A 14,879-nucleotide genomic window follows, 5' to 3' on the forward strand; every position below is an offset into this window, starting at 1 on the left:
AACCACAGATCAGGCTTAAAACACCGGAAGTGCTGCATGCAGCGCTTTTACTTACGGCTTAGGCCGAGCAGCTGTGTGGAAACCAAACGGACCCCGTTATAGTCAATGGGGCCTATTCAGCCATGGGGATTCCCCTTTCCTGCTCCCCAAACTAAGCAGGAAAGCAGAACCCCCAATGCAGACGTGGAACCACCATTAGATATATCTAGTATAGAAACTATTTGGGGTTACATTATGTAGCAGATACACCTGAGGCAAAAGTACTTCTCCTTTGCTTCTTGCTGTCGTGGAGGTGACTGAAGATGCCGTATTCTGTATTCATTTTGGCAGTTTTGGCCATCTAAGGATTAATCCATACGGGCGGGGGTTTTTTTCTGCATCTTTTAGCAGCAGATTTGTGAAATACAGACCAACCATGTTTTCTTTTTGGTTTTTTTCATGTCCCTATTGACTTGAATCGGCGAGTCATATCTGCAAAACACCCAGAATATTGCATGTTACAGTATTTTTTCTTTCCATGTGGATCGTGAAAAAAACTGATGTGTAACTACATTGACTACTACGGGTCCATGTGCTGTCCTATCCTATTCCATTGTAGACCCGGTCAGCCCACAAACTGACAGTACGCTCATGAGAATTAGCCTTACAACCATATTATCCTCCTGGACACAGATTTGAGAGGCACAAAATATTACGTCCAGAGCTACCACACCGGTCATTGATGCGATTTGCAACCAGGCCAGATTCTTTGAGCTTCCAATAAAAACTAAAATGGCTTGAACAGTTGTCAAGAAGAACACAGATATTGCACACAAGCAAGGAATCCGAACAGAAGCCATAACTTTTAGAATAAGTATTTCATCCTGCAGCTAAATGTAATAAACTTTTGATTGGCATAATTTGGGACCAGAACTGAAAAACTGCAATGGAGCCTGCCTCTTAAAATGTATGTCATGAGTTTGTTCAATGACCTTTACCATTGAACTCTTCATACATAATCTGCAACAGAAGTATTCTGCTTTCAGCAACAAGGGGTAAATGGAACGAACAGTGCACGGACCCTGTAATGTCATCTCTGAAGATTTTGGCCCAGAGAGCGGATACTGATCTCTGGGACTTTGACCGCGGGGACTATAGTGGTGTTATTCTTTGTTTACAAGCCATGTTCCCTGGAGGCTACTATGCTGACATCTTCTACATTCATGGATGTGATCCCCAACATTTACAGCTCACTAGAACAAACTCTGCATTAAATAGCTTCAGCATATGTTTATCCCATTTGACACCTTTTTAGCCTCCCTTTTCCTGCTTGCAGGCTCTCTTTAAATGTTACGGCAGAAGTCTGCAGCATAGCATTCACTATTTGTCACTGTCTTATTAGTGTTGTATTCATTAATAGAAACACTTTACATTGTATTTAAAAACACAACTGCAATTGTGCCCAACCTGCAATAGAAGCCACATGTGAATACTTCCTTGGTGAAGGAACACAGACAAGGGGTATCATACCAGTGCAAATATATTTTTTTGGTCTGATTTAATGAGATTGAAAGGATGATGTTTGGATGTGTCTTACTGAACGCTGATACTGTTGGTGATTTATTTTCAACTGTAGGCACATATAAATAACCCAGCTGCCACAGTAGTCTTGAGTGACGCTCCATTACACATAGTTTGAGTTTAGGGGTTGTTTATATCACTTTTTACTCTGTTTAGTCTAAACATTAAACATATATGAAAAAATATGCAAACATTTGCAATTTTAAGCATGCATGTACAGTTTTTGGCATATACCGTAGGCTGCCTGTCCATGGGCGTTGCAAAATCCTGCGGCAGGAGCTGCCGCTGGGGAGCAGGAGCCAGCTGACAGATCTCCACAGTAAACCTATCTGACAGGTAGGCTCACTGCGGAGAAATGCGGCAATTCGCAGCATGCTGCGATGTGCGGGCCGCGAGCGGAGAACCGCTATGATTCTCCGGTTGTGGACAGGGGGAGGTAGGGGGGTTGCACTTTCCATGACAACGCTATGCAAAGTGTTCACTGCATTCCCCGCGGCTTGATTATCGCCGCCGGGATTGCAGCGAAAATTCGCCCATGGACAGGAGCCCTAAAGAGTAGTATATAGTCTGCAAATACATTTATAGTTTTAGTTTTTCTAATTTTGCACAATAAAAATATATATTCAAAAAAATGTGTTTCTGCAAACGCACAGAATATTTTTCGTTTTCCATCCACAGATCGGTGTGAGAGTGTTTTATGTGGGACAACAGTTCAGTGTTCTCTTTGAGAGTACATACGACTGATCATTTTTTGTGTTTTTCAGCGGATGGAATTAACAATCAGGATTTAAGCACTGATTTATTTTTATTCATTTATTTTTTCCAGTTTTTAGCATTGGGATATATAATGTGTTCATTTGATTGTACAAGTTGCTAAGTATAGAGTTCCAGCCTACTTTCCATTCCTACACAGAAAAAACGAAAACCAAGATGGAACAAGTGCTAGAGTTCCAAAACGCATGTGAAAACAGCCTTCACATCAGGGTTGACTTGCAGATTTCATTGAGTGATTACAGGGCTATGAAGACTGGAACTCAACCAAATATTCTACTTAGTTCTGCTTCTGTTAAAGTCCAAAAGAACAGAAAATGTTGCTTATCTTTTGTGTTTGTGGATTGCGATATTAGGCTTCGGGCCCTTTTAGAGGATCCTTGAATGCGTGAATGATGTCACTGTTACCTCGTTCGCTCGGGCACTCTGTTTAGACAGGCAGATACATTGTTGGCTCGTTCAAATGAGAAATTGTTGAGAATCGTATAGTCGTTCACATTTGCTGTATAAGTTACTGAGAGGGACTGAACGATCGGTATTTAAACCGAACTATGGTTTTTATGCTTGCATAAAATGAACGACGAGCGAAAAGCAAACGAATATCGTTTGTTGTACGGTCGTTGGCTGAGTTTAGACTGAACGGTTATCGTTTGTTGTTCGGTCGTTGGCTGAGTTTAGACTGAACGGTTATCGTTTGTTGTTCGGTCGTTGGCTGAGTTTAGACTGAACGGTTATCGTTTGTTGTTCGGTCGTTGGCTGAGTTTAGACTGAACGGTTATCGTTTGTTGTTCGGTCGTTGGCTGAGTTTAGACTGAACGGTTATCGTTTGTTGTTCGGTCGTTGGCTGAGTTTAGACTGAACGGTTATCGTTTGTTGTTCGGTCGTTGGCTGAGTTTAGACTGAACGGTTATCGTTTGTTGTTCGGTCGTTGGCTGAGTTTAGACTGAACGGTTATCGTTTGTTGTTCGGTCGTTGGCTGAGTTTAGACTGAACGGTTATCGTTTGTTGTTCGGTCGTTGGCTGAGTTTAGACTGAACGGTTATCGTTTGTTGTTCGGTCGTTGGCTGAGTTTAGACTGAACGGTTATCGTTTGTTGTTCGGTCGTTGGCTGAGTTTAGACTGAACGGTTATCGTTTGTTGTTCGGTCGTTGGCTGAGTTTAGACTGAACGGTTATCGTTTGTTGTACGGTCGTTGGCTGAGTTTAGACTGAACGGTTATCGTTTGTTGTTCGGTCGTTGGCTGAGTTTAGACTGAACGGTTATCGTTTGTTGTTCGGTCGTTGGCTGAGTTTAGACTGAACGGTTATCGTTTGTTGTTCGGTCGTTGGCTGAGTTTAGACTGAACGGTTATCGTTTGTTGTTCGGTCGTTGGCTGAGTTTAGACTGAACGGTTATCGTTTGTTGTTCGGTCGTTGGCTGAGTTTAGACTGAACGGTTATCGTTTGTTGTTCGGTCGTTGGCTGAGTATAGACTGAACGGTTATCGTTTGTTGTTCGGTCGTTGGCTGAGTTTAGACTGAACGGTTATCGTTTGTTGTTCGTCGTTGGCTGAGTTTAGACTTGAACTATTTTTTTTTTTTAACTATAATCTTTCCGTTTTAAAACTGCCCTAAGCCAACAAAAACTATTGAAGTGCCGCTACTTCTCTTGCAGAAGAGTTCTGCTTAGTTGATTGGTAAATTCTCCCCATTCCTATCCCTCAGTGCTGGCATCTGTTGTAAATGACAATGCATTTTCTCTACTAACTACAAATTAAAGTCTTTCACGTTGTAATTTGAACATCTGCTCTCCACTGATATGATTGTGCACATCTTGATAATTCGACCAAAAGCTTGTGATGAAAAAGCAGTTCCTCTCATCTTTTCTCATTCTCATAGTCTCCTAATACAACTGCTCTACCGTTGCCAATGTTTGGAAGGCGATTCAAGAAATCCGAATAATTGAAACAGATCTCTTACTTCTTATCATCTTGATTGAAATGTATTGAAAATATATGAGCCAGTGTTTTCAGTAAAATCTCTAACATTACAGTTTTATCTTTTAGCTGCTAATTGGTTATGAGTCTGGTACAGTGGTATTATGGGACCTCAAGTCGAAGAGAGCGGACTACAGATATACCTACGATGAGGTGTGTAATTTGATTTAATGTGATGTAATCTGATGATCAATGTTGTCTACAATGCTCCAGTTTAGTACCGAATTTTTCGCTTTATAAGACTCACTTTTCTTCCTCCCAAAGCGGGGAAAATAGTCGCCGAAATTCGTTGCATCAGCTATCTAAATCACGGTCGTGCTAAAAAAAACTGTGTGATCACTTACCATTTTTTTTCTCCTCACCACTGCCACCCATACGTGCCGCTGATTGGTGGTGAACGGGAGCGGGAACTGCTGCTACTTCCCTGCCTCCACAATCTGCTTTTTTCCTTCTCCTGCTCCTCGATAAAAGAGTACAAGAGGGGCCTGGACGTCTTTCTTGAATGTTACAATATTACATGTTATATCACTGATTGCTTCAGAAGGATTGGTGATCTAGGGGATTATTCTGATTACCAGATTGGAGTCGGGGGGGGATTTTATTTTTTCCTTAAATGGGGAAAATTGGCTTCTACCTCAATGGGGTTTTATTTGCCGCCTTCTGCATTAACATTGGGGGGTAATAGGCTGTACTGGATGGACATATGTCTATTTTCTGCCTTACATGCTGTGTTACTAAATGAGAGCAGCATGTGTTTACCCTTATGAGAAGGGATGCAGAGAGGATACACCTTCATACAACCAGGTGGAATGAAATCTCATTCGGTGACAACCCCTGAGCACTCTAGTGATAGTCTTTAGTTTTTTAGCCAATATCTAATACCAACATACCGGTAGGTGAATAGAGTATTAAGAGAATTCACAGAAATGAACAACCCTGGGACTTCTACAGAAGGAACTAGAATGAAGAAAGAGATGGTATGTTACTTTTTATATAATGTCAGGGAAAGAGGAAAACATCTATTAGCAGCGAACTTCTCAACATTTGGTGCCACAGATCCTTAATACCTTTACATCCAGTAGGGAGCAGCATAATGGCCCTTTTATACACAACAAGGACTGGACAATTCTAGTGGACGTCATCACCAACCCGTTTGCGCTCATGTAGCCGGTTCAGACAGGCAGATCATTGAAATTCGTGAACTTCTTGCTCAGTGTATCACATTCCTATGTGAAAGACTGAAGGACCATTGTTTAAACACAATGTTTAAAATGATTTTTATGCCGACTGAAATGGAACAACGAATGAGAAGTGATTTTCTTTCACTTTCGTTAATGTGAACATTAATCATTTCGTCTACACGCACCTTAAGTTTAAGGCAGGGGTGCACAGCGGTCATGTGTTACTCACAATGCGATTCTGTGCAGCCCCCAGCTCTCTGGACACAGACGTGTCTATGTGTCATGTAGTTTCCAGAGGTAAGTGTTACACAGCATAGGGGCACGCAAGCACTGTCTGTAGCCATCTCTGGGTCTCTCATATAGCAAGAGGTCCATGGAGTCCTTAGACTCCTTTTTGGCACTCTAGAAAGGAGTACATGAGCTGGAGATGGAGTCTATGTATTTCTTCCTCTATTGGAGTTTATGTGAGTTGTAAGATGCTGCACTGTTATCACAAGACTCATAATCTTCAATGGAGAGAGCAAAATACATGTATAGTCTCCTCCTCTGTGAACTGCTGAGTAAGGGGAGCCCCATATTTCTGATAGCTTCTACTTTAGGGACTCCCACCTATCAGACTTTAATGGCTTGTACTTTTGATACTCCAAAACTTTCTCAGACGATAAACATCCTTCGTTCTATTATGGCCCTATGGAGTGGTTCTATATGACACTGTGGCCTTAGGACCAGAAAATATTGTTTACTGCTAGTTTAAGGCTTAGTAACCCATAAAGCAATGTATATGTGTACATTCACCTTTGGCGATCGTTCAGTTCAGCTTTCTCCGTTTCATGGTATGCTCTGGCAGCGCCCAATGTTCTACTGATTTGTCTGTTGCTTTGATGGGAAAAATATATATATATTTTTTGCAATAAATACAGAATCTGCAATGGATCCTCGGACGCCGATGTGAACAGAACCTAACCTGCACTAGATTAGTATTTCCTGCACCTTCTTGAACAGACCTGTCACCATACACAGGAAGGTTTATGATGCCCTCTCTTGGCAGCTGCTGTGAATTTTAACTACCTGCATCTCATAGAGATAAATGTAAATGCACAAGTTTGTAAAGAGTAAGATTTTGATAAAAAGAATGTATTGGGAAATTGCTGATTGAACAATATATAAAAGAGAATTGCACAATCAGTCTTATTGGGAAATTTTTCAGATAAAATAAACATTTGACGAAGGTCGCTCAGGACCTTCTGAAAATAAAATGAACATATCACATCATAACACAAAATAGAACAATTCGGGAATAAAACTACTACTACATCTCACGCTTAACTTTTATGGTGTCTAATACCTTCGGATGAGGATATAGATTAACTACCTTAGGTAGTACTTTGCCCAACAGTAGGACTAAATTCTATTTTCATCCATATAAGAAAAGAAACAAGGGAGAAGTTCTCTTATTATATATAAATGTAGTTTTAATCTAAAAACTCTCACTTTAATTTTCCATTTTTGATGGATCTAAAAAGTTGGATGGCAGATTAAGAAAGCTTTAACCCTTTCCAATCCAGTGTCAGACCTCATTCAGCATTGAGATTTCCCTGCATAGCTTCCATGTAGGGTGGGGTCTGACACGTATTTCTAATACTATGCAGACGAGAAGTCCAGTACTGAAGTTCTCTTTTGTATATGTGTATTAAACTATACAGGAGATAGGTCCGACATCAGAGTTCTCATCGTCATATGTATATTACACTATACAGGACAGAGGTCTGACATCGGACTTCTCATTGTCCTATGTGTATTACACCATACAAAAGAGGGGTTCGATATCTGAGTTCTCTTCTGTATATGTATATTACGCTATGCAGGATAGACGTCCGACATCAGAGTTCTCTTCTGTATATGTATATTACGCTATGCAGGATAGACGTCCGACATCAGAGTTCTCTTCTGTATATGTATATTACGCTATGCAGGATAGAGGTCCGACATCAGAGTTCTCTTCTGTATATGTATATTTATATTACACCACACAGGAGAGGGATGCGACATCTGAGTTCTCTTCTGTATATGTATATTACGCTATGCAGGATAGACGTCCGACATCAGAGTTCTCTTCTGTATATGTATATTACGCTATGCAGGATAGAGGTCCGACATCAGAGTTCTCTTCTGTATATGTATATTTATATTACACCACACAGGAGAGGGATGCGACATCTGAGTTCTCTTCTGTATATGTATATTACGCTATGCAGGATAGACGTCCGACATCAGAGTTCTCTTCTGTATATGTATATTACGCTATGCAGCATAGATTTCCGACATCTGAGTTCTCTTCTGTATATATATATTACACTATGGAGGAGAGAGGTCCGACATCAGAGTTCTCTTCCATATATGTATATTACGCTGTGCAGGATAGAGGTCCGACATCAGAGTTCTCTTCTGTATATGTATATTACGCTATGCAGGATAGAGGTCTGACATCGGAGTTCTCTTCTGTATATGTATATTACGCTATGTAGGAGAGAGGTCAGACATCGGAGTTCTCTTCTGTATATTTATATTATACCACACAGAAGGGGGATGCGACATCAGAGTTCTCTTATGTATATGTATATTACACCATGCAGGAGAGAGGTCCGACATCGGAGTTCTCTTCTGTATATGTATATTACACTATGCAGGATAGAGGTCCGACATCAGAGTTCTCTTCCATATATGTATATTACGCTGTGCAGGATAGAGGTCCGACATCAGAGTTCTCTTCTGTATATGTATATTACGCTATGCAGGATAGAGGTCTGACATCGGAGTTCTCTTCTGTATATGTATATTACGCTATGTAGGAGAGAGGTCAGACATCGGAGTTCTCTTCTGTATATTTATATTATACCACACAGAAGGGGGATGCGACATCAGAGTTCTCTTATGTATATGTATATTACACCATGCAGGAGAGAGGTCCGACATCGGAGTTCTCTTCTGTATATGTATATTACACTATGCAGGATAGAGGTCCGACATCAGAGTTCTCTTCCATATATGTATATTACGCTATGCAGGATAGAGGTCTGACATCGGAATTCTCTTCTGTATATGTATATTACACCACACAGGAGAGGGATGCGACATCTGAGTTCACTTCTGTATATGTATATTACGCTATGCAGGATAGAGGTCCGACATCAGAGTTCTCTTCTGTATATGTATATTACACCACACAGGAGAGGGATGCGACATCTGAGTTCACTTCTGTATATGTATATTACGCTATGCAGGATAGAGGTCTGACATCGGAGTTCTCTTCTGTATATGTATATTACGCTATGTAGGAGAGAGGTCAGACATCGGAGTTCTCTTCTGTATATGTATATTACACCACACAGAAGAGGGATGCGACATCTGAGTTCTCTTCCGTATATGTATATTACACTATGCAGGATAGAGGTCCGACATCGGAGTTCTCTTCCATATATGTATATTACGCTATGCAGGATAGAGGTCCGACATTGGAGTTCTCTTCTGTATATGTATATTACGCTGTGCAGGATAGAGGTCCGACATCGGAGTTCTCTTCTGTATATGTATATTACGCTATGCAGGAGAGAGGTCCGACATCGGAGTTCTCTTCTGTATATGTATATTATACCACACAGAAGGGGGATGCGACATCTGAATTCTCTTCTGTATATGTATATTACGCTATGCAGGATAGAGGTCCGACATCAGAGTTCTCTTCTGTATATGTATATTACACCACACAGGAGAGGGATGCGACATCTGAGTTCACTTCTGTATATGTATATTACGCTATGCAGGATAGAGGTCTGACATTGGAGTTCTCTTCTGTATATGTATATTACGCTATGTAGGAGAGAGGTCAGACATCGGAGTTCTCTTCTGTATATGTATATTACACCACACAGGAGAGGGATGCGACATCTGAGTTCACTTCTGTATATGTATATTACGCTATGCAGGATAGAGGTCTGACATTGGAGTTCTCTTCTGTATATGTATATTACGCTATGTAGGAGAGAGGTCAGACATCTGAGTTCTCTTCCGTATATGTATATTACACTATGCAGGACAGAGGTCCGACATCGGAGTTCTCTTCCATATATGTATATTACGCTATGCAGGATAGAGGTCCGACATTGGAGTTCTCTTCTGTATATGTATATTACGCTGTGCAGGATAGAGGTCCGACATCGGAGTTCTCTTCTGTATATGTATATTACGCTATGCAGGAGAGAGGTCCGACATCGGAGTTCTCTTCTGTATATGTATATTATACCACACAGAAGGGGGATGCGACATCTGAGTTCTCTTCTGTATATGTATATTAAACTATGCAGGAGAGGGGTCCGAAATCTGAGTTCTCTTCTGTATATGTATATTACACCATGCAGGAGAGAGGTCCGACATCGGAGTTCTCTTCTGTATATGTATATTATGCTATGCAGGATAGAGGTCCGACATCGGAGTTCTCTTCTGTATATGTATATTACGCTATGCAGGATAGAGGTCGGACATCGGAGTTCTCTTATGTATATGTATATTACACAATGCAGGAGAGAGGTCCGACATCGGAGTTCTCTTCTGTATATGTATATTACGCTATGCAGGATAGAGGTCTGACATCGGAGTTCTCTTCTGTATATGTATATTACGCTATGCAGGATAGAGGTCTGACATCGGAGTTCTCTTCTGTATATGTATATTACGCTATGTAGGAGAGAGGTCAGACATCGGAGTTCTCTTCTGTATATGTATTTTATACCACACAGAAGAGGGATGCGACATCTGAGTTCTCTTCTGTATATGTATATTACACTATGCAGGAGAGGGGTCCGACATCGGAGTTCTCTTATGTATATTACGCTATGCAGGATAGAGGTCGGACATCGGAGTTCTCTTCTGTATATGTATATTTATATTACACCACACAGGAGAGGGATGCGACATCTGAGTTCTCTTCTGTATATGTATATTACGCTATGCAGGATAGAGGTCGGACATCGGAGTTCTCTTCTGTATATGTATATTACACTATGCAGGAGAGGGGTCCGACATCTGAGTTCTCTTCTGTATATGTATATTGCACTATGCAGGATTGAGGTCCGACATCTGAGTTCTCTTCTGTATATGTATATTACGCTATGCAGGATAGAGGTCTGACATCGGAGTTCTCTTATGTATATGTATATTACGCTATGCAGGATAGAGGTCCGACATCGGAGTTCTATTCTGTATATGTATATTACACCACACAGAAGAGGGATGCGACATCTGAGTTCTCTTCTGTATATGTATATTACGCTATGTAGGAGAGAGGTCAGACATCGGAGTTCTCTTCTGTATATGTATATTTATATTACACCACACAGGAGAGGGATGCGACATCTGAGTTCTCTTCTGTATATGTATATTACGCTATGCAGGATAGAGGTCCGACATCGGAGTTCTCCTCTGTATATGTATATTACGCTATGCAGGATAGAGATCCGACATCGGAGTTCTCTTCTGTATATGTATATTACACCACACAGAAGAGGGATGCGACATCTGAGTTCTCTTCCGTATATGTATATTACACTATGCAGGAGAGAGGTCCGACATCGGAGTTCTCTTCCGTATATGTATATTACACTATGCAGGAGAGAGGTCCGACATCGGAGTTCTCTTCTGTATATGTATATTACACTATGCAGGAGAGGGGTCCGACATCTGAGTTTTCTTCTGTATATGTATATTACGCTATGCAGGATAGAGGTCTGACATCGGAGTTCTCTTCTGTATATGTATATTACGCTATGTAGGAGAGAGGTCAGACATCGGAGTTCTCTTCTGTATATGTATTTTATACCACACAGAAGAGGGATGCGACATCTGAGTTCTAATTCCGTATATGTATATTAAACTATGCATGAGAGAGGTCCGACATCGGAGTTCTCTTCTGTATATGTATATTACACCACACAGGAGAGGGATGCGACATCTGAGTTCACTTCTGTATATGTATATTACGCTATGCAGGATAGAGGTCTGACATTGGAGTTCTCTTCTGTATATGTATATTACGCAATGCAGGATAGAGGTCCGACATCGGAGTTCTCTTCTGTATATGTCTATTACACCACACAGAAGAGGGATGCGACATCTGAGTTCTCTTCTGTATATGTATATTACACTATGCAGGAGAGCGGTCTGACATCGGAGTTCTCTTCTGTATATGTATATTACGCTATGTAGAAGAGAGGTCAGACATCGGAGTTCTCTTCTGTATATGTATATTACGCTATGTAGAAGAGAGGTCAGACATCGGAGTTCTCTTCTGTATATGTATATTACGCTATGTAGGAGAGAGGTCAGACATCGGAGTTCTCTTCTGTATATTTATATTACACCACACAGGAGAGGGATGCGACATCTGAGTTCTCTTCCGTATATGTATATTACGCTATGCAGGATGGAGGTCTGACGTCGGAGCTGCCTTCTACATATGTAATGTACATATTAACCCAACTTTAATTTTCAGAAAATTGCTAATAAAATCATCTTGTTGGGTTATTTTTATGTGTTTCTGTTGAGTAATTTCAAGAAATCCAAAACAAGTTTTCCCACCCAAAATATGAGCTGGTGAGTGTGTGGGTGTGGGGAAATTGGATTGGAAAGGGTTAATATGCATTTTCTGCATAGTGATAAATGAGCCTCATGTGGCGCAGAGTTTTAAGACAGCAGAAATGCAGTCCTATGCTCTCGCTCACGACTTGAAGGTTTCGGGTTTAATCCCCGTATGGTTCAGGTAGTCGGCTCAGGGTTGACTCAGTCTTCCATCCTTCCAAGGTCGGTAAAATGAGTACCCAGTTTGTTGGGTGGTAAAAGATGATTGGGGAAGGCAATGGAGTCAGTCATGACTCTGTGTTTGCACCAGGGGACTTTACCTTTAATATGCAAGACAATAAGTACTAAAGTATATAGCTTTGCTATAGAAACAGCCATGTGTTTTACCATATCAGTTTATTATTCTGAGGTCTACTTGCTGTTGTCATGATTGGCCAGACTTGCCTTGAGTGTAATAGCAAATATTCCCATTGTCTGAGATTCACTAGAAATCTTGGCTATCATGTAGTGTATCCAGTCTTAACACAGAATACTTACTGCTTAGAAGATAACCTCTTTAAGCAGAAAATGCCAATTGGGGGATTAACATCTGGCAGCTAATACTCCGTCTGTTAAGCAACGGCATTGAAAGGTCATGTGAGGAAACTCCATGTACATCTGTCATTAGCCCACTCCCTACTGACTAACTTTTCCTAATGTTTTTATCCTACATCTGAATCCATTACTACAATTTCCACAGATGGTTTAATCCCACTTGGTTTTATAGCTGCTACTAATGTGAAATAAATCTTTAGATTGCAAAATGTAGAGGCTTCCATTGTGGCGGGGGCTAGATAAGCCTGGGAAAGCGGAACTCGCCTTGTATTTCTCATCCGTTGCTACTTTAAACAAACATTTGATTTGTTAGACACTACCTACCTAGCTTTACGTTAAAGTTCAGAATAAATACGTATACTTGTGGTGCTTACAATTGCACACATTATACTGATTTCACATAGGCATCATCTGTGTAATACGACTAATCTTTAGTAATAGTTGGGGGTCTCTGGCTGAGCAGCACTTATCTACGGCTAGCATGCAGTTCTTGTCTATCCTTACGTTAAAGTACAGAATAAATATATATATTTGTGGCACTTAGAATTGCTCACTATACTGATTTAAAATGAGGATCATCTATGTAATAAGATTAAAAATCGTTGGTAATTGCTGGGTGTCATAGGGTAAGGGTGCTTTTACATGGGGTGATCTCTCTGACAACAAATGCCCGACAGGTCGTGCCAGCGATAATCGTTCCTGTGCTTTTATCACTGACTCAATGGAGGAGGAATAGGCCGGAGATCATTGAGGCCCGCCCAGGTCCATTCACAGTAAGCAGGCAGTCATCAATAAGTGAACGATTGCCTGTTTATACGAAACGATACGTCGTTTAATTGTCTGCATGCAGAAACTGAATGACCAACAAGACATGAAGGACTTCTCATGCGTCGTTCAGTCGGGGCGTGCATTTACACTGAATGACTCGTTCCAATTCTTGCTGCATCGTGGGAATTCGAACGGTAATCGTTCTGCGTAAAAGCATCTTAAGCAGCACGTATCTATGGCTTGAGGACTGTTATTTCAGAGAGAGTAAGAGCATAGAAAGTGTGTTGCAAAATAGATGTCACTTGGACTGCCTTCCTTTTAAATCTTGATATAATGAGATAATTTTGAGATATATAAACACAAAGTGGGGCTCTGGTTTGTATCTGCTTTAAAAGCTTAATGCTAATATGACTTTCATTACATATCCACAGGATAGGCGATAGTGTGACTAATGGGGGTCTTTCGGCTGATACCCCTATGGGTGTCATGTCTCCCTCCTCTCTTTAGGGTGGGTTCATTGCAGCCCCCGCAGTGAGGAGATGTAATGGAACAACGGTTGAGTATAGACTGTATAGTGCTGCTTTTTTCATAATCAGTGGAGATAGCCGAGTGCTTGTTCTTGGCTATTTCCCCCAGCCCCATTGAAATGAATGGAGGGAGACCGTGCATGCTCACAACTACATTCAATCTCCTCTTCACTGTGGGGGGTGCAGTGAGCCCACAGTGGCAATCCATGGGGTATTAGTGGTAAGCACCCCACAGATTAGGTTTTTATCACCTATCCTATGGATGGGTAATAAAAGTCAGTTTTGGGAATAACCCGTTAACCCATTAAGGACCAAGCACAGTGAATTTATGGCGCTTGGTCCTGGGCTTTAATCCCAGCCAATAATAAAAAATACAGCGGGGGATTAAACCCCCTGTTTTGCAATCAATCAAAAGCAAGTCGGGTTGTCAGCTGTTAGTCACAACTGAGAACCCGAAGGAGAAGGCAGGAGTGGTTTTTAACCCCTTCTGCCTTTTCCTTTCTCTATTACACAGCGCTCAATGAGAGCTATGTACTAAGAAAGTGGAAGTATAACTTCCACTACACGAGTCGGCGGTCACATGACCGCCAGGATCCCCTGGCACAGCAAAGCTGCAGGGTCATAGCAGACCCTGATCAGCTCTGCCAGTAATTCTTGTCACTACCGGGGGATGTTTTCCGTGTAACTGGGGCTCCTATGGACGCCCAAGCTACAGTGGAAAAGTGTCAAATAAAAAAAAAACTGAAAACATGTCAATGTCCCCCCGAGGTCTTATATGAATGACATCATGGGGAACATAGAATGTAAAAAAACATAATTACACAAATAACTAAAACAAAATTACAGAATAAAATAAAAATATATACATTAAAAA

The 14,879-nt window shown here is 41.1% G+C and overlaps 1 protein-coding gene across 2 annotated transcripts in view; it reads left to right on the plus strand.

Moving 5' to 3' along the window:
• STXBP5 (syntaxin binding protein 5) overlaps positions 1–14,879 on the plus strand; it is a 429,990-nt gene that overhangs the window by 233,211 nt on the left and 181,900 nt on the right. For both annotated transcript variants that reach the window (XM_066595949.1, XM_066595950.1), the window contains exon 7: positions 4,375–4,458. In XM_066595949.1, the coding sequence (XP_066452046.1) occupies positions 4,375–4,458 (84 nt within the window). The remainder of the gene's footprint in view (positions 1–4,374; positions 4,459–14,879) is intronic.

This window comes from Eleutherodactylus coqui, chromosome 3 (assembly GCF_035609145.1).
Source record: "Eleutherodactylus coqui strain aEleCoq1 chromosome 3, aEleCoq1.hap1, whole genome shotgun sequence".
Lineage (NCBI taxonomy): Eukaryota > Metazoa > Chordata > Amphibia > Anura > Eleutherodactylidae > Eleutherodactylus > Eleutherodactylus coqui.